We start from the raw sequence: 21,370 nt of genomic DNA on the forward strand, positions 1-21,370 counted from the left end.
AAATATATTTTATTGATTTTTTACAGAGAGGAAGGGAGAGAGATAGAGAGTTAGAAACATCGATGAGAGAGAAACATCGATCAGCTGCCTCCTGCACACCTCCTACTGGGGATGTGCCCCGCAACCAAGGTACATGCCTTGACTGGAATCGAACCTAGGACCCTTGAGTCTGCAGGCCGACACTCTATCCACTGAGCCAAACCAGTCAGGGCCATATATATCTTTACTTTTTGAATCCTGGATTCCTCTTTTGCCTATATAGTTAAAAAAACTTTGTTTCAAGGGAGTAGTGATAATTTATATGTGTTCTTCAAACTTTGCTGTACTAAATAGGAAACATATCATTATTAACATCTATGTGGGGTAAGGAGAGCAGAATAAGGGGGAGAAAAAAGTGAGGCAGTAGAAAAGAGGAAGCTTACAGAGAGAAGACACAAAATATTAAAAATAAAAACCTTAAACTTTATAATTTTTATAAAGACAAACAAAAATCATAGCATGGGCATTGAAAGCTGACATTTCGAATTTGCTTCATTTTTCAGTATCACATACAACAACAAAAAACCCCACCAATACTATTCAAATTTTACAACTTTAGGGGTGATGGCTCTAATTACTTTAAGCTCTAGAGACCAGAATGCATATTCTTCAACCTTTAAATTCAGATGAATTTGAAAGATGAATTTAGATAAGCAGCAACTTGCTCACTTATTCCTGCCTGATTAAATGCTTAAATTCAAATCACATTTCTTGACCATTTTCAAAACAGAGCAAAAAGGAAGAAGCAGAGAGAGAGGAAATCCTGACCCTAAGTCCCAGATTCAGGTTTAGGGTACTGTAACATTCATCAGCATGTAGTGATCACAAGGAAGCAACAAGTCTGCCAAATAGATTAGGAAAGTGAAATTTTCCAAGAGTTTTTCGACACAGGTTACAACTGTGGGTGAACATGCATCTAATCTCCAGCGCGTATCTCATCCTCCTCCTCCTAATAATCATCGCCACCTTATACTAGGCACATACTACAAACCAGGCATTTTATATATATTATCCCTGTCATAACCATCCTGCAAGATGGTTTGCTTGTCCCTACTTTTCAAATTAAAAAATTGCTAGCAGAGCCAGCAAAGACCAGAGACAGGATTTTAATCAAGGTCTACCTAGTTTCTAAGTGCATATGTGAAATATGTAGAAATGGAAAGAGTACATATTTTTCCATTTCCCCCAATATATGCAAACAAGGCTTGAAAGTGATGGATATCAGGATTAGAACTCGGCTCCCACTAACACCACTACCACCACCTCACACAGTCTTTTGCCTTTTAAGAGATGACTTGATAAGAAGCTAACAATTAATAGAGGCACAACTCCCTTCTTTAATCCCCACCACTTCAAGCTGTGCCTTTGATTTAACCTGCCTCAAACTCCCTGTATCCCCCAGGTGCTTTGAAGTTCAGGGGCAGATTTAAAGGAGTGCTGGTTTCTCCAACTTTTATGACAGAAGGCACAACAGTTCTTGGCATCTGGAGCATTTTCACCAAGCTTTGATAGATCCCTCCAGAACCTGCATTCACTGGTACATATTTCTGGAGCAAGGCATCACTGTTTTAATCAGATTCTGAAAAGTCTATAACTCCTTAAAAGCCATCACAATTCTGGAGGATGGCAGGAAACACAGAATATAAGCTCCTCTGCAAAGAGGGTAAATCCAAGCACACCAGGTTTTTCAATATTATCAGGGGTTGAAGTTAGCAACAGAGGTTTCTGTGTTGAGGGAAGAGGGTAAGATTCTTCCCAAGCACTCTGCCCAAAACAGGTTTTTAGGCTGTTGCAACTCTATTGAAAACGTGGCACTAACAATAGAGGACACTGCTTCTTTCTTTCTAATACCATTCCTCTCTTAACAAAAACACAACAGTTCCATAAAATAGACGTTTCAAACCTATCTTTTCCTTTTTCAGAGGGGATAGGGTCTATTATTTACTCACACATACCTGAAGATGGCCTGTGTAACTAAGTCTCATCCATCCTAAGATACTAAATTAGATCATATATATCTAGTCAGCACCCATTCCCATCAATAGATGCTTACTTTTAACAAGCCAACGTCCTAATTGGGCTAAAACATAAAAATGCATATAGATATGTCTGATGGAGTTATACAATCTAGTTGACATGGGTTAAAATATGTATATTCCAAGCACACTTAGAAATGTGGCTTTATTTTCTGAGAATGCTGAGCTTGTAGTCAGCTCATAAGTTTTCCAAAGACATACTGTGTGCTTTACAGTGCTGCACCAGTCTCCTTTAGGGAGGCAAAGCTGGTGGGTAAGGAACTCGTACTCAAGGACCTCTCACGAATGGACTTTCAGAATCCAAGGTCACCTTTTACCACTCACCTTCACCCTCCCTTGTCATATTTTTGAAAGAGGTTTCCTAACCCAACTTCAGTAATGAACCAAAAACTAATTCATTTTATCCTTTTGGGAGGAGAAGCCAAAGAAACTGTATCAGGTCTTCTCATAACCATGAGGTGATTGCATGGAATAGATGTCTTTTCAGCTGAAATGAACTCACAAACCTCTAAACCTGAGATTTGTTTGCTTTTATGCAACCTCAGCACAAGTATTCTAAGAATATTCAAGAATAAGCTCCTTTTTATCAGCCCCATGAAAAAAGAGCAAGCACAAGGAAAAAAACTTTTTTGTAACTTTGAGGTGATGGATTTAACTAAACTTACTGTGGTAATCATTTTGTAATATATACATATGTCAAGTCATTATGCTGTACACCTTAAACTTACAGTGTTGTTTGTCGATTATAAATAAAACTAGAAGAAAAAAAAGGAGCAGGGAAACCCTCATTTAAAGAGCTAAGTTTGCAGGAAATTCGTGAATTAAGTCAGCCTCCCTCTCCAATCATCTTACTACCTCCCTACTCTAGGCTTTCCCAATTCTTAGGCATCTCTGATTCCCCAATAATTGTGGCTTTTTTGACACCTATGTTTTTCTTTGACCTTTAGTATTTACTAACACCAAACTTTTTTTCTGACTAAAATCATGATCTTTCAGACTCTGAGAGTTGGCTTCTGCAATCAATCAAATAACAGTCTACGGACTAGTAAACAGAAGGTTTAGTACCGAGAAACAGATTTTCTGAAACCTGCTTTTAGAACTACCTCACTCCTCTTTCTCCCCAAGTACCCCTTAGGCCCAGACTCAGTTGGATGGGAATTGAAGGGCTGCATTTACCCATTCTACCCTGGTGAACTTGATGTTTCTTTGCTCCTTTCTCACTGACATGTCTGCACAATCTCTGATTTGCTAAGCTTTTACTTTATACCTGATTACCACTGTTCCAGACAACACTAAAATAGGAAATTTTAAAAAGAAAATGGGAGAACTTTGTTCTCTTTAAGCCTAAGTTATAAATAGTAAGTCCATATTTGTGGCATTAATTCTAATGCTTATATAATAGTTTATACTTTTACAAAACAAGCTTAGGTTTTAAAAGGGGGAGAGGAGGTAGCATTTCATAATTACTTGTCTTAGGATCAAAACAAATTTTCACCATTCTATGAAAGTCCCTCAATAATGTAGCACTTGAATGAGCATTCTTACTCTCACACAGAAGCTACATCTCACTCAACTGGCTCAGCATGCCAAGGCGCTGTTCTCACTAATGAGTTCCACCATCTCACTAGGATGACGATGTGTTCTTAACTACTGGACACTGACATTATCGCCAGCTGTGCTAATGAAATCACAGAAATGGCATTTTTATTAATTTCTAATTTAAAAAACTAGACAAGGTAAAATTTTTCACACTTGGACAAGAAAGAAAGTACACATTTACCCAAGCAAATAAATATTTCTAAAATTGGACTTATTACACAGTACTTTTGGATCCTGAGAATTTCATGGATTTTTATTTGTTTCTATTTTGTTTGAATGTTCCCTTTGCAATCTCAGAATTAGAATCATTAAGGTTCCGTCATAATGATCTGGGAAAAACACAGTTTGGGCTTGATATTAAAAAAAAAAAAACAACTACTATTAAGAATATAAAAAGAGCATCTTCATCTCAAAGATCAGAAGGGACCAACCAATATTACTCTAACCTCTAAAGTTCATAAAACCAAGTAAATCTAGTATCATTTTAAAAATCAGGCTCTATATACAGTATATCTGACTAGAGTATATAAAGATTTCCCTTAAGATACTCACTTTCACAGATGGCTATGCAAATGGCAATGTACCCCATCTTTTCACATCTACAAAGATGTGTGAGTGGGCTATCTAGACAGGGAAAGAAGAAATGGCACTTGGGAAAATGAAAGAGCTCACCTATAATTCAGAAGGATGAGTTCAGTCTCAACCTAAAAGTGCCACAAGTAATTTTAGTGAGTATTATAGGAGGATGGGCCTTACTTAGCAAATGAAAATGTAAATTATTTGAAAAGGTGAATTCTTCCCATGCAAATGCATTCAAGGAAGAAGAATGGAAAAAATCACCTTGAAGGTTTCTCCCTACTTGACCTGGTAGTTTACCGGGACTGGGAAGTAGTCCCATAACACAGAGGCGTATCATCAGAAAACTCAATCTTGCATGAAGGCGGCATATGCAAATTTTGCCTTATTCCAGGTATAATTACTTTTAGTTGTGAAAAAATGTTAATTCTACTGTGCTTTCATTTAAAAAATTTAATACAATACTCACTCTTTTAGTTTCGGGCTAACTATATCTTATCTAAATTCTATTTTTTGAAAAATTAAGCCCAAAGAATAACTTAGAATTTCACATTCTAGAGGTAATAACCAAGTTAGTTATTTTTTTTTTCTCTTTGGCATACAGTTGTACATTAACGTAAAATCAGAGAAAAATGAGACTTTTCACTGGACACTTACTGTAAATATGGAAGCAATATAAAACAGGAGCGGAAGAGGGGTCTCCTTTTTATTTCTCTCCTGAAAAATGAGTTGTGGAGAATGTAGTGATTGTTCCACATCATAAATCGGACCTCTTTCAGACCCCGAGAGTTTGCTTCTTCAATCAATCGAATAACAGTCTATGGAGTAGTAAACAGAAGGTAAGAAAAAAAAAAGCAAGTTAATATACAATCACTATGAAATATAAAAACTATTAATGTTACTAAAGCCACACATAGTTAACCTTGCTGTTAATATCAGAAGAGTTTCAATAAAGTAAAGTGAGTCAAATTAATTCCCTTTATACATAGAAATTTTTTTCCTTTCTTTTTTGGAGCAAAGATACAGGGTAGAAAGATGGTCCTTGTTTAGAAGAACACAGATTTCCACCTTAAGAAACATGTGAGGCCCAGGGAACTACTCTATTCTATTTTGAGGCCTTAACAATGTCCTAAATATTCTTTTTTTCTTTTTCAATTTAGCCTTCTAATTGTTTTACTCAAAAAAAAAGCTTCATTTTTAAAAAAATTTAGTTTTCTCATTCTGTGCTAGTGCTTTCAACACTTTCACAATGATTTTTTTTTTTTTTTGCTCCTGGACACTGGTGGTCCTGCTAGCACGTTTTCTCATTTTAGACAACCTTATTACGACTTTAGGTCTCACAGCACAAACTCTGTGAAGCTGGCCAGGACACAGGCCACATGCAGATTTTGGTGCTTTCCCAACCTTCTTGGTATAAAGGTAAACAAATAGCAGGGGTTCAGGACAGTCTAGTTTTGTTAGAGGCTGCATTGTAGGACAGTGTGTCAAACACTGAACTATTCTGAATGCCTGAGGACACCATCCCCGGAAGAGGGAAAGAGATTTTTTATATTTCTTAAGGGAATTTTCAGAAGAGGATTAACGATGGTAGTGTTCAAATAAATAAATTCCAAACCTAAAAAATCTTTGAGAGGACAAACGAGGGGACAGTCCAAGTATTCTGAGAATACTTTTTAAATAGCCTCTTGTTCTCTTTGGAAGGCATTAGATACTAGTGATTACTTAAATGAGAGTCAAAATTTTAATTCAATATTGTGTTTTATAGCAATTAAAATACTATGTCATTTTCTTTAGTTATTGCCTTAAAAGAAAACCTAAGGTAGTTAAGTTAGTTTGCCCTTTTTGTATGCTGGAAATTTGATCAAATTGAAGTCAGATCTTTGGAATGCGAAATTAATCTCTAAAGTCCATTTCAGGGTGTTTAAACTTGACTTGGAATTCTCATTTAGAGGCAAATAAACCATCACTATTTTAAAATTTTGCTTCGTGATAAGCTATTCTTACCACCTTAAACTAAGGATGCATGTGCACATTTGATACAATTTTTAAAAAATATATTTTATTGATTTTTTACAGAGAGGAAGGGAGAGGGAGAGAGAGTTAGAAACATCGATGAGAGAGAAACATTGATCAGCCGCCCCCTGCACACCCCCCACTGGGGATGTGTCCGCAACTAAGGCACATGCCCCTGACCGGAACCAAACCTGGGACCCTTCAGTCCGCAGGCCAACGCTCCATCCACTGAGCCAAACCGATCAGGGCCATTTGATACAATTTTAAATGACTAATGTGCCTGACCACAGCTCAATGAACATTTTCAATACTTCTTTCAGAGGCCTAAGAGTGATTGTTTCCCACTATACTTCTGAAATGCTAAGCACAACACATGATCTAATCACCATGAGCCCAAGAGCCAGATACAACCAAAAGTTACACCAGTACTCACCTCATTAAAATTACGCTAAAAACTGCTCTGAGTCTGAGTACTTACAACTCTAAATACTTTTTCTCCATAATATAAGATACTGGGAAACATTTTATCTCTCTAATAATAGAGGTATTCTACTTATGGATTCCAGGGATTTAATGGGAAAAAAAATACATTTTTAGAAAAATCAAGAGAGAAAAGTGTAACTTATACCAACAAGACTGAATTTTATAACCAGAAGCTCTGATTTGTAGTTCTGTGTAGTCATTGTTAGAAAGGAAGAACAAAAGAACAATGAAAGACAAAAAAATTTAAATGTACTTTTGGGGATTTAAAAGTCCTTTAAATACCTCAGGATACTCTCTCCATCCAAAGTGGTCCCTACAGAAGAATTTCCAGACTGTGTGGTAAATAGCATTGACATTGCTAGAGGGTGGTGTGGACAGCCTTCGTAGTTGGTCAAATTCAGTTGTTTCATACACATTCATGGCATTCAAATCTGCCCAAAATTCTTGTCCTCTAAAAAGACCCAAGAAAAAAGGATTTGTTAATATTAATACATTTAAAAAAATAGAAATATTTAAACATCTTATTGGATATTAAAAATAACTAATATAGCATATGTTGTAAATTTTTAAAAGTGGTCTTATTCGGAGTAAAGAGCATTATTGATTGTTTCCCCATTTCCTACACAAAAATCTCCAGGCCATGGAGTTATGGTAGAATTGATTATATCCCACACCATCATTGACCTGGTAATCAACAGAATCTTACCCTCCCCACCACAGTGGAATGAGCCAAACCCTGGTGTCAGCCAATCAGAGAGTCAGACTCAGGATGACACTGACAAAGAAGACAGAGAAACAAAAGAAACTTCTCTTGTTTTGGTTTGTTGTGTTTTTCAGAGACATCAAGTTTACCTAAGACAAGTAGGAATACACAATACTGTCTGATGAGACAGGGGGGGAACAAAAGAAGGGAAAAGAAAATGACTCCAGAAGGTCAGTACTGCTAATCTACACACCATCAATATTACTTTTTATCCTGTGGATGAAAAAAGAGTTGGCAAAACATGAAGAGAAAAATGATTTGATTATGAGGTTTAGCTATGAGATTATTTTTGTCATTTTTGTTATCTGGTCTGCTGCTGCTGTATCAGCACTTTGTAAAACATCTGAATACTGCTTAGGAAAATATCCACTGCATGAATCAGAACCACTTAAGAAATTCATTTTATAAAGGGTGGTCCAATTAAAATATTTGTTTCTTTTTAAATGGAACTTCATTTAGTGTCTAAAATATCTGAACCATTATTTTCAGTAACTGATAAACAGTTCATTGCTCTTCTTTCTTTTTTTGTATGTTTCAAAATTTTCCTAAGAAAACGAAGTGTTAAATATATCATAAAATAATATCAGAGATGTACTTCCACCCTTTTCCACCACAGATTTCTAAACAGATGTCTATGACACACAGGATACTCCAAATCCAGTGGCACTCAGGAAGACTGGCTCATGTGAAATCCAGATGTCTGGACAGATATGCCCAATAATTATTTCCTTGTTGTAAGTTGGGATTTTGAAAAGGGTATTACTTTTGACCTATGGGTTTTGTTGGTTAGTGCAATACTTCCTAAACTCTGCCCTTAAAAAACATGTTTCAAGGACTGTTACTAGGTATTCTGTGCAAAAAGCATTCTGCAGTCAAATGTTTGAAAAAAAGTGGTTTTATAAAATTAAACAATTTATATACTGTGGCCACTCCTCAGTCCCTTTAATTTACTAAGGTAGACATTGAAGTACCATGATAAGGACTATAAAGTATTCTTCCAAACCTATGACAATGCTCTCCCTTTCTCCCATGAATACCTGTTAACATCTCTCAATAAATACCCCTGACAAATGTCAGGGAAAGTAAATCTATTTTTCACCCACCATCCCAATGTTCACAATTAGTGAAATCAGCTTCTATATTAAAAACAAACAAACCACACACACAAAGACTCAAGTCATAAACCCAAATGACAGTGCCATGAAGCACATAACTTGTAAAAAACAGTATGGTCTTTAAAAATTCCCAAAGAGCTTCCAAAATCCTTAATTTCTTTCTCAGAAACAGTACAAACTAGTTAAGACAAGGTCTTAAAAAGAACATATAATTTTAATGGTAAAATGAGAATAAGACAATAAAGTGTATTTTAAAATAACGTTTGGACACTGCTTTGTTTAAAACAATTATGGTAGCCCTAGCCGGTTGGGCTCAGTGTATAGAGTGTTGGTCCAGGGACCGAAGGGTCCTGGGTTCAATTCCAGTCAAGGGCATATACCTCAGTTGCAGGCTCCCAGCCCTGGTTGGGGGCATGCGGGAGGCAACCAATCGGTGTGTCTCTCTCACATCAGTGTTTCTGTCTCTCCCTCTCCCTTCCACTCTCTCTAAACATCAATGGAAAAATATCCTTGGGTGAGGATTATTAAAAAAAGATTATGGTAAATAGGAATCACCAATCAAAGAGAAAAAATACTTCTGGGAAATCCTTGAAAAAAAGAGAAAAAACACTGAAAACAAACTCCTATGCCTAAACGCCACATCAACTTGCTGTAAACAGTTTTCACTTAACTTTAGAATAATTTTTTTTTTTAAATCCTCACCTGAGGGTACGGTTTTTATTGATTTTAGAGAGAGGAAGGGGGAGGGAGGGGAGAGAAACAGTGATGTGAAAAACATCAATTGGTTGCCTCCTATACGCACCCTGACCAGCGATTGAACCCACAACCTGGGTATGTGCTCTTACCAGGAATCGAACCTGTCAATTTTTAGTGTATGGAACAATGCTCCAATCAACTCAGTCACGCCGGCCAGAGCTTAACTTTAGGAGAATTTGATGTTATCACAGAACCAAGAGACTCTTGGCTCTTTTTCCCTCTTAAGATCATTGCCAATTTCAAAGTAGATTTTCCTGCTTTATGTTTATTTACCAATAACTTTTCCCAATTGTGAGTTAATAAATCCTCAGTATTTTTCTAAGGAGTTCTTAGAACAGCAGTCATTATGTTAACATGCATTATAATATACACAGTCAATGCTTTTTGCTATTAAAGTATCAGATTTTATTCTGGACATCATTCTAGCAATTTTTGTTTAAGCCTGTATTACTAAGACTTCATAGATAATGATTTGCATGAGAAAGACATCTAAAACTGCAGCTTTTACTACATTCTCTGTGCATTTCAGTCCTTTGGCCATTATGAAATTTCTATGACAAATCCTAATTTACTACAACCAAATGTTCCTTGCATTGATGTATCAAAGTACTGTTTTAGCTCTATTTGATTTTCAGTATGCTTTTCTAGACTTGACAGAGACAAAACAACAAATCTGAAAAACATTAAATTATCTTTTTATAAGATCAATTTTACCACCTGCTCTCCCATAAACAAGTAATGCTTAAAAACTCCAAAGCCAAAGTTTTTTTTTTCCTCCTCAATCTGCATCAGTACAAATGCATAAATGTTCAACATTTACCACTCTTCTTTATCAAACCATTTTTTTCTATTATCAGAAAGCAGTTATAAGTCATGTGTGTGGTAATAGCGATGGTTGGCTGTTTTAGGCAACACACAAAGAATTAAACAGATGTAGTCCCTGGCTTTCAATGGCTTTGAGAGAAATGAAAAACCAAACATTAAAACCAAAGAAGCAGTACATCTGCCTATTTATATTCATCAGCAGCAAGTACAATCCTGGAATAAGAGGACAAAGAATAGGCATACAGAATTATGAGAGAGGAGGTGGTTACTGGCATCCAAAAATGGAAAAGGTTAGTAAAAGTAAGAGACTTTATCAATCCAAGATAACTTTCTGTAAAAGAAAAAAAATGCTAGGAACAATTTATACAATAGGAAATATACAAGTAAAGGGCTGTGTGGAAGAGCAACAATAACAAAATGCCAGAGTCAGTGGAAGAAGAGACAGAAAAGACAAACCCTGTGGCATAGTATGAAATGTGACACAAAGGTGGTTTGGGAACATTTTAGAGAGAGGGCTACTTCTGCTGAAAAGGAGGTCAGGAAATATGGTCAAGGAAGGTATCCCAGAGTGGATGAAATGAGAGCCAAATCTGGCCAGCCACCAGGCAGACAATGGGAGGCACGACACCACTTGCACAGTGACTGACATGTGTAGACGCTAACCAACCAAGGCAGGAGAGACCCAAGAGCATGCAGCACTTGCAGTTCATGTGGGAGGTCAGGGTGTATGTGTGTGTGAGGGGGATGATAAGATAAAAAACTGGATTATAGATAGGTTGGCTGGGGCCAGATAATGAAGAGCTTTGTATTCTGGGTTAAGAGGTTAGAATTTGATTCTGTGGGCAGTAAGAATCACTGGTGGATTTTCAACAAGATTCAGATTGCCTTTTATAAAGGTCACTCCAGCAGCAGTGGTATGGACTGATTTGTTTATTTTTGGAAGGGGAGGGTGGGGAAAGATTGAGGAAGGGTGGAGAAGGCACTTATTTTGCTTTAATATTTATTATTCTATGCTTAGCCATCTACAGCTATTAGCATTGCTCTTAACACAAATGATGACAGAAAATGGAGGAGGCAAGGGATGTACTTAAGAGTTAGAACCTAACTGCATGAAGGATGATTACATGTGGGGCTGAAGGGAGTAGAAAGAGTCCAAGATGTGTCCTATGTTTCTGATCTGGGTAACTGGTTAACAGTGCCATTAAATGAGATAGGAATTGTAGGAGGTGTAACACATTTAAATGGGAAGATGATGTAAGTAAAATATAGAAATCAGACTTTAGCAGAGGTCAATTAAGAATAAGTTTCTGGATCCTACTTCTGTACAGTTTTAACTGGATGGGTTAGAGTTTGGCACTGTGGCTTCCTGCCTATAACAGTTAACTGGTTTCTACAAGGACAAACCTGTGACCTCAATAACACCTGTTCTAATCAGCTAGACTAACCTGACACCATTAATAGGTCCTTTTATTTTATTACTATGATATAAAATGAAATGTCTCCCCAAACTGAGGGTCATAATGATAGAAGGCTAAAGATCAAATGCAATATGAAGAGAGTGTTAAGGCTCTTCTCCTACAGACTTGAGACAGGCATGACAGATGGGGTATGTTTGCTGCTGCTAAAGAAATTTCACAGGCACACAAAATATAGCTGGCTTTTGATACCTGGCTTTGATGTTTTCAGGAACTCATTTAGCAACGCTGGAATATCTGGCAGCTTATATAACCCTTCAAATATGTTATAAGGTGATGAGAATCAAAGCCATGGCATATACAATACCAGCATATTTTGTAGAAGCAGAATAATTATTAAACTTCAGAGGACTGATTCTGTACTTTTAATTTTCTGTACTAGAAACATAATAATGGTCATTTATTCTGTTATTAAGATTTTTTGCTAACACTGACTCAAATAGCACAAAGCTATTGGAGGAGGCAATAAAAAAATTACCTATAAATGCTTACATACAAAGCAACATCTTTCAATATTTACCAGAAGTTAAAACTCTATACTTAAATTTTATACTAAGAGATGGGGTCTTGGTAACAACGGGGTTTTCCCTTTGTATCCAGAATAGCTGGAGACACAGATATACCTATAAATCAAAATTGGGAGTTTATTATTATGCATATGGCCCTCAGTAATTATGGGTAGGCTACACATCAAATGTAGACTCTCAGTTAAATCTGCCCATATTAAAGGAGACCCTGACCTAATCAAGGAAGTGTTGCTGAGGCTTAGATCACTCTGCAAAATAATTAATATCCATCTTGAATCACAGATTTATATTATGGTTCTAAATGCCTCAAAAGATTTTTGGGTAGGTAAAAATATTCCCCACTTTAAGAAACAACTCTTATAAAGGGATCATCAAAAGGCAAAATTCTGACTGTGTGTGCTGCTCCTTTGGTCCCTTCTAGGACATCTTAGAAATAAGAGAATGCAGTCAGTTAGTGAGTGGCATCTAGAATCACATTTATCTGTGTGCAAAACCCCATGTCTGATTTACAAATTGTTGGACATCTAATCGATGGTCTTAAGTCATTTTAGAAGTGAACACAGTGAAATAATAATGAGGATAAGACAGAAGAAAAATGAAAGGCAGGTAGGTTTACTAAATGAAAGAATGCCCTGGTGTTTTTTTTTTATTGCTGTCTTTTTAAAAAATACGTTTTTACTGATTTAGAGAGGAAGGGAGAGGTAAACAGGGAGAGGAAGAGAGAGAGAGAAACATCAATGAGAGAGAATCATTGATTGGCTGCCTCCTGCATGTCCCCCTACTAGGGATTGGGTTGTGCCCATGACCAAATCGAACCCAGGACCCTTCAGTCCGCAGGCCAACGCTCTATCCACTGAACCAAACTAGCTAGGACTGTTTTTAAGCTTTTGTATTCTATAGTCTCCAAAAGGATGTGGGAAACTAAACAAACACATAACACAGTTTAATATCATACATTGAAGTCCCGTCCCCTTCATGCAACCACTAAAAACAAATTACAATATCCACTCGAAGAAAAAATAATCTACTAAAATACTGTTGTTGGGCTATCTTGGTTTTTATTACAAAACTATGGACCAAAGCAAAAAAATACAAAAGAACTTTCTAATAAGATGTGGATACGCCTATAATCTTTCGTGAATAAAAATTATACTTAAGAGTTCAGAAGACCTCACTGCTATCTATTTATGAAGGCATGGGATTAATTTAACACCCTGAAGACATCATGGTCCAAAATCCAGGCATTTGCCCTGACTAGAATCAAAAACCGAAACCTCCTGGTTCATAGCTCGGCACCCAATCACCGAACCATGCCTGCAGGGCAGCTTTAACTTTTATCCAAGTTTAATCACATGTACTGAGACTCCTAGAAGGTAACTTAAGCGAGAAATACTTCTACATGTCTCTGACTACCATTGCCTGATGAAGTGAAACTTGATTTCTGCAAGAATTTGTGATAGAAAGCACACAATAGATTAAAATAATGTGTACTATTCCTTGTGCTACCTTAAATTATGCAGCTGTTGCTTTTTGTGAAGATGAGTAAATATACCTTTGTTAAATATTTTTAAACTGAGGTATTTCTATTTTACCTCAATGTAAACAATACAAAATGTCTTCCGTGTACTCAAAACACAAATACTGATTAATTCAATTTTGTGGATACAGAATTTCACAGTATTTAGAGAGAGCTGAAAGAATTTGCTTATAAAACTTTTCTACATACACATTATAAAATCAGGTGTATATAAATGTTAAAATTGCTTAAAATAACTGTTTTCAAATAAGCTCAAACAATTCAGAACTCACTTATACATAAATGAAATACTAATTATAAATAATTATCATAAAATATATACTCTAACTCCCAGTAAGAAACAATCTATTAGCTTATTTTATTTCTGGGCTAATTTCTGAAAGGGAAAAATAAGACTTCCTATAGAAAACATATCAAGAGGTTGTTTGTTTTTGTCTATAGATTTTGTAAACTATGTCTACAAAATCTTTCAACAAGGTTTATACCAGTCAACTTTTCCTAGAGGAAAGGGATTCTACAAAACCAAGTTTCTCTAATATATTTAATTTTATCAAATTTAAGAGTCTACATTATTTTTTAGTAGCTAATTAACTGTAGAACACTTTACACAATGCTCCTGAGGTGCAGCAACATTTGGACAATCCAAACCTCAGAAAGCAAGTAAGCAAAGTTTCTTCTGTTTCACATACTCTATCCCCATTCAAGGATGTCCTATTTTTTATTATTATTAACTTGGAAGGCAAACCTAGTATTTCTCCTGTGCTTATTTTTATTCTCTCAATGCCTGGAAATGAAAGAGAGAAGCCAGGTGACTGTCAGAAACCAAAGACCAATCACAGCAGGAAATTATTTAGAGTATTTTTTGCCATTTGCCCTCTCTGTCCCCTGATCAGCTGCAGGAGCTGTGAAGATCACAGGGTACAGGCAAGATACTGAAAGCACATGTACTTCTGCAAGCAAAGTTCACCCTTGGGCCCCTACCCCAGCCATTCTTCACTGACTATTCAGTGATGGTAAATTTTAGAGCAAAGAAGGTCATCCAAATTCTATGGCTATATGTCAAATGAGAAGGGACAGTTTAAGAATATCTTAATCCAAAAATAAAAATTAATGTAACAAATTCCAGTAAGTGTGGCCTAAATGAAATATCTTTTCCAATCATTGTGACAAGTGCTGTTTCAACACTGACTATTCATAAATCCTTCCTTATGCTCAGAAGCAACAATACCATTTGCATAAAGAATACAAGTTTCCTGAACAAATCTTTCTCAGACAATTTAGTCACAGGGGATTCTAATACACTCTTTACACAACACTTTGTGGCACACATACTCGAAAATCACTGGTTTCTGTAGCATGTGAAAGGAAACAGTCATTCTGACATTCTCGCTCTCATATAAGCTTACCCTTTCATTGTGATTACCATGCAAAGGTTCTCTACTGGTTAAGTGGGTGTTACCAATAAGTAAATAACATATAGCAGAGAAAGATCACGGAGACAGACACATTTTATTGTCTGAACACTGCAAATAGGAATGCTTAGCTAACTCCCTTCTATGCTTGCTTTAGCAACAGTAACTGACTAGGTCAGCAAGAAAAATTGGAAATTTCAGAATTAGAAATTTATTAATATCATCAACTTCTAAAATTTGAGTTCCTAATCACAGAATCAGTTATATTTAGCACAAAACTGCAAAACTGTCTTTTGTACAGAAGAAATATATATCTTTACAAACTACTAAGTTGAATAAGTAGAATTTATTTATTTTACATAAAAACCTTTATTTTCAGAGATTAAAAAATATATTTCACAACCTACCGCCTGCAATTTCAAATTTCCCTATTAACAAGGAATTAATCTACATTGGAAAGTCAAGGCTTTTAGTTAATGTGTCAGGGACTGGGTTGGATTAGTTTTAACACAGGGTTTTTAAATAGAGGTGAGTTTGTATAGCATAATCCTTAGTCCCTAGAAAGCACTACCATAAATCTGTGAGTAGAAAATTTTGTTTTTGTTAAAGAAGTACCTTCATATCTAAAATGTGACTTGTTTGCGCCTAGAAACCGTGAACTATAGGAGTATATTATTCCTTTGCACAGTTTGTATTTATAGTGTTACAAAGTACAGTTCAACCCAAAAACCTTAAGCTATTATATAATAACTACAGGCCCGGTGCATGAATTTGTGCACAGGTGGGGTCCCTAGGCCTGGCTGGTGATCAGAGCCAATCAGGGCCATCTTGCCCAGTCCTGATTGGGGCCTGCTGGCCAGGGGGAGGGATGGGGGGAGGTTGGCCGGCCTGACTGGGGCAGATCAGGGCTGGCCAGCTGGGGGTAGGGACTAGCCAGGGAGAGAGATCTCGGGAGGTTGACCGGTTGCGGGAGGTTGGCTGTGGGAGTGCAGTGACCACCAGGGGCCAGCTCCTGCATTGAGTGTCTGCTCTCTGGTGGTCAGTGTGTATAACAGTGACTGGGACCAGTCGTTCTGGTCATTCCGGTCGCTCTGTCATAACGGTCACTTAGGCTTTTATACAGATATCAAAACCAGATGAAATAGAAAATGGCTCAACCCTCAGCACTCTAGTGTCTTCCAATGATTCAAAATCATTCTTAAGACTCCCAGATTTATTTTAGAAGAGAAACTCTACTACTTTTAACAAAGAGATTTTCTGGCAAAACCTATCCACCCTCATGGAAACTTGGGCCAGAATAATCAAGAGTTATCTTGTAACTCAAAATACATTTGTTTTTTCCTCTGGAAAAAAAACAAAAAACGTATACACATATAGTTAAGTTTTCTTTCCACAAAAACACAATTGCAACTCACAAGCAGGACACTGGTAATTATTAAAGGTTGCTGACCTTGCCGAAACCGGTTTGGCTCAGTGGATAGAGCATCGGCCTGCGGACTGAAGAGTCCCAGGTTCGATTCCGGTCAAGGGCATGTACCTGGGTTGCGGGCACATCCCCAGTAGGAGATGTGCAGGAGGCGGCTGATCGATGTTTCTCTCTCATCGATGTTTCTAACTCTCTATCTCTCTCTCCCTTCCTCTCTGTAAAAAAATCAATAAAATATATTTAAAAAAAAAAAAAAGGTTGCTGACCTAGGTTAAGAGCACCTTAGGTCCTAATTTAAATGTGATCAAAATTATTAGCATCAGACAAAGGATGAGAATCTGGTTGTCTCAAATCATGGAATAAGAAAGAAGGAAGGCCATGAGAAAACCGTTATAATCTCAAATGGCTGGATTTTAGTAGCATTCCTTGAGTAGTCAAGGTTTGTATGGGCTACATACTGCTTTACCCTTTAGGAGTAGCCCCAAATCCAATATAAAACTAAGAATCACTAAGATCAGAGATGCAAAGAAGGAACTTATGAATATACCTTTGCTTTATGGTAAATAGATTTACAGGGACACAGTAGAATTAATCAATCAAAAGTTGCAATTTTTTTGCATGTACACATATGCAGAATAAGGAGTTACTACTTGCTTTTCCCTACTAACTTACAACAAAAAGTAAAAGCTTTATAGTCAACTCAATAAGAAAATGTATAATATCTAATGTATTTTTAGGGATTGCCAGATAACCTTATAAACTATTTACTCCAACTGTCTTTGCTTCTTGCAAAGTTCATTTTCATTACCATAAATACATTAGGAACAGACTGACCTAACCTGAAACTAGGTGACAGGTGCTTTAAAAAGTCCAATCTAGCCCTGGCCAGCTTGGTTCAGTGGTTAGGCAGTGGTTCTCAACCTTCTGGCCCTTTAAATACAGTTCCTCATGTTGTGACCCAACCATAAAATTATTTTCGTTGCTACTTCATAACTGTAATGTTGCTACTGTTATGAATCGTAATGTAAATATCTGATATGCAGGATGGTCTTAGGCAAACCCTGTGAAAGGGTCCTTCAACCGCCAAAGGGGTCGCGACCCACAGGTTGAGAACCACTGGGTTAGAGCATCGCCTCTCAGACCAAAGGAGTGCGGGTTTGATTCCTGGTCAAGGACACAAACCTGGGTTGCTGGTTTGGGGCTTGTATGGAAGGCAACCAACTGATATCTCTCTCTCTCTATTTCTCTCTCTCTCTCTGTCTCTCTCTGTCTCTCTCTCACACACACACACACACAAACACACACACTTCGATGTTTCTCTCTCAAAAAAATCAATGGGGAAAAAAGCCTAATCTGCTTATTGATAAAACACACACACACAGAAAATAAATGAATGATCGCTGCTGATTCCTGTGATAGCTCAACAGACCCAGTAACTCCTCTAAATTAGTACAGAAAGAAGCCAATTAGTTTTATTTCATATGTAAATAGCATCATAAAGAGGTACAAAATATAATTCATTAGATTGCTTTATCCTCAAGCACAAGGCACACATTTTGAAAGTCACTTCAAATACAATTATTGCTTATGGAGCTCTTTCTCTCTTTCTCTTAGGCAGGAATTTTAAAAATAAATTCAAATTCATCCAGCTGTGTATATTCAAGAAATACCAAAAAGTCACAAGGCATAGGAAGATTCAGCTGTTCTCATCTCTCCAGTATTATCAATAGCACATAATGAGTTAGTTCATACATCATCACAGCTGTGCAGGCCAGAGCTAACTTGGCTAATTTAACTATTCCAGTAGAGTTCAATCAGGAGTTGGCTCTATTTTAAATAATCCATTCTGCAAGTCACATAGAAAAGAACATCCTATCCTCTTTATTATCATTAGTATGCAATTCTCCTGTCTTCTTTCACAGAGTTCCTGTGAAGTCATCTTTATTATCCTCTGCACAGATTAAACACACACACTCACACACACACACACACACACACACACATTCTAAAAGCAATTAGCAATCGAAATCACTCAAAACTAAGACTATGACAAGACTCTAGGCATAAGTCATATCAAGTAAAATTCCCTCTTTTATCAATATGCCTTAATTCCATAAGAGGGGAAAACACTGTCCTCTGAGAAAAATTAATCCTGGAGTTGGGCTTTGCAACTTTCTACTTCACCCTCCCGCTCTCCTTCAAAACTTTCAGAATTAGAAATAATCACAGGCTATATTTTCATTTACAGATTAACCCCAAATTAAGGTTTGCAGAATGCCTCTTCTTTATGGTTAATAATAACTATAAGACTTCTGGCACACTTTAAAATGGATGTAATGTGAAAACCAATGGCGATCTTAGTTGCTAATGGGAGATTTGCACATCCTCCACAATTTCAATTATCCTCAAAGGTATTCTACAGTTAGTGAGGCTCTCTTAAAACTACTTAGACTTGCCACTTAGTATCATTTTCTAATAAGGATGAGTGCCCAAACTGTCAGAGACTATGTTTTCTTAATTGAAAACATAACATTCAATGTTGTTTTCTTAACTTCATATTTGGAATTTGGAAATTCTCCAAAGCCCATCCAGTGTGTAAAAGAAGCCTCGGCATGTAAATACAGGGAGTTCACACATACAACTAGTTTCCAGTTGATGTTGGCAATGAACATCTGCAGATGTACAAAAGCAGTGTGGTGGAAAAGTAGGATTATATCATAATTTGGGGTGAAGGCAAAATTGGAAAATAATTTCATTATAATGAACCAAATAAGCATTTATTATTGAAATTCTCTTTATTAAGTGTATTTTTAGTATCTAGGCATCTTGATTAAAGAGGCAGAATGGACTTGTGAATTTATCTAACTCAACTTCCTTTCCAATTTCATTCTTGAAAATAAAATGAAACCTGTAAATCTAATTTGGATTAATTTAGCTGTTAAATCTAATACATTTGAAAAACAAAGAATTTTATCTGCACAGCAGACCCAGAACTATTAACTTTCCCCAAGTTCCACACAATGAAGTATTGTAGATATAGTATGTAATAATGATTTATCAAGTCATATAAAATACTGAACACAAGTGAGATAAGTAACTGTCATTCATTTTTCCTGAACCCAAAGACTGCTGGGGTCTGACTTAGACATATACACAGCTGAACACACACTTCCTGGTTATGTGCAATCTGCACAGATAGACCAGCTTTACAGGCCTGACCACAGAGATTAATAGCTTTAGCCAAATAATGTGGTAACCATGTGAACCTGGGCTGCTCCAGCTTGTTTGTGAATCTCTCAGCAAGGCTCGACATGCCGTTATCTGCATCTTGTTGCCAGGAAACACAACATCGCTTTGGAATACAAGGAAAACCAGGTTGCAATGACCACAGGTCAACTTCCCAAAAGTCTAATTTTTGACACTTAGTTATCTACAATCTTAAAACATTTCTTACTCTAGTCCATGGAGAACCTTCTTCACATTACTAATAATTAACTTAATACTTTGCTATTTTTATCAGGGCAGGACAACTTACTACCATTACCAATGTATTAGCAACAATAATTACAATAATAATTCGCTCATACCTTTCCTCTCAAGTGTCAAATAAACATTACTTCAGTAAAACTGATTTGGAAATCAAGCACTCACTGCAACTACTTTATAACTAATTCAACAATATCCATGTCTATTCTTCAGCAAAGTAATTTTACCGAAGGACAAAATACCCAATATACTGCTGACCTAAGAGTTCCTGGATTCTCTCCATCAAAATACCCATCTTGCCTTGCTGATAATAACAGAACGTAATGTGTTGGACAATAATCCTGACCAATTCAAACAGAGAGAAACTTAATGTACCAGATGCTGAAGTACTCAGCAGACAGGAAATGTGCTTCGTAAGAGTGAAGTGGGAGGCTACTATTCTGCAGTTTTGCAATCTGGAGATGGGAAAGATAGAGTGGCTTTGAGAGTATATAAAATTACCCTTTACATACCAATTAGAATTGCTAGCTCATGGGCAACAGAGATTTTAGACAAAGTCTCATTAAAAAGATTTTAAGAGAATGGAAAACATTGTTGTCTTCCAATGCTGGCTTTAAAATAAGAAGTTAAAAGTATTTAGCTTTATTACAGGATCTAAGAATTTCACTACCCAAGCAAAATAGAATCTTGGATACATTCTACTATCAAGATAATACATTCATGATCAGGAAAACTACATTATTGATATAATCTTACTTTAATCCCAAGGAGTCTTCTATATAATAATGATGCTTTTAAACTTGGGCCTCATGTTGTTTCTCATCTTGTTCCATACATCCCTTCAAATGTCCCTTTGCATCTCAAAATTCTAGTCTCATAGTTGAGTTGCTAAAAAGACACAGATCTGAGCACTATATGCCTGAACTATTAAAAAGAAACCATTTATCTAATACAAATGGGAACAAGAGAAGTTAAAAAAAAAAAAAAAAAAAAGACCAGGTTTCTGCAATGCCAACAATGCTTTGGCACCATATTAGAACACAGAAGTTGAACATCAAGATTAACGGAATTAAACAACTTGGAAATGGTTTACTGCCACCATTTGCTTGTTGACTCTCTTGAAGAGAGTAACCCAACTTATCTGTGAACAAAGACGACTCTCGCAAGGAAGTTTTTCCCCTGGACTTCCTGGTCTAGGACACTCAGGGTCGTTTTCCTCTCTATGGATCATTCCTTTCAGTACTACACACATCATCAGGCTATTCATTATCTGTGAAGCAGTCACGATGCCCTCATGGTCTC

The 21,370-nt window shown here is 36.6% G+C and overlaps 1 protein-coding gene across 1 annotated transcript in view; it reads right to left on the reverse strand.

Annotated features, from left to right (window-relative positions):
* The window catches only part of TIPARP (TCDD inducible poly(ADP-ribose) polymerase), a 29,809-nt gene that overhangs the window by 3,236 nt on the left and 5,203 nt on the right, over positions 1-21,370 (reverse strand). Inside the window, exons 3-4 of the mRNA XM_070406931.1 lie at positions 7,029-7,197; positions 4,908-5,068 (exon numbers count right to left, since the gene is read on the reverse strand). Of these exons, the coding sequence (XP_070263032.1) occupies positions 4,908-5,068; positions 7,029-7,197 (330 nt within the window). The remainder of the gene's footprint in view (positions 1-4,907; positions 5,069-7,028; positions 7,198-21,370) is intronic.

Source organism: Myotis yumanensis, unplaced genomic scaffold (genome assembly GCF_028538775.1).
Source record: "Myotis yumanensis isolate MYYU_CA2020_CCGP unplaced genomic scaffold, mMyoYum1.0.hap1 SCAF_2, whole genome shotgun sequence".
Taxonomy (NCBI): Eukaryota; Metazoa; Chordata; class Mammalia; order Chiroptera; family Vespertilionidae; genus Myotis; species Myotis yumanensis.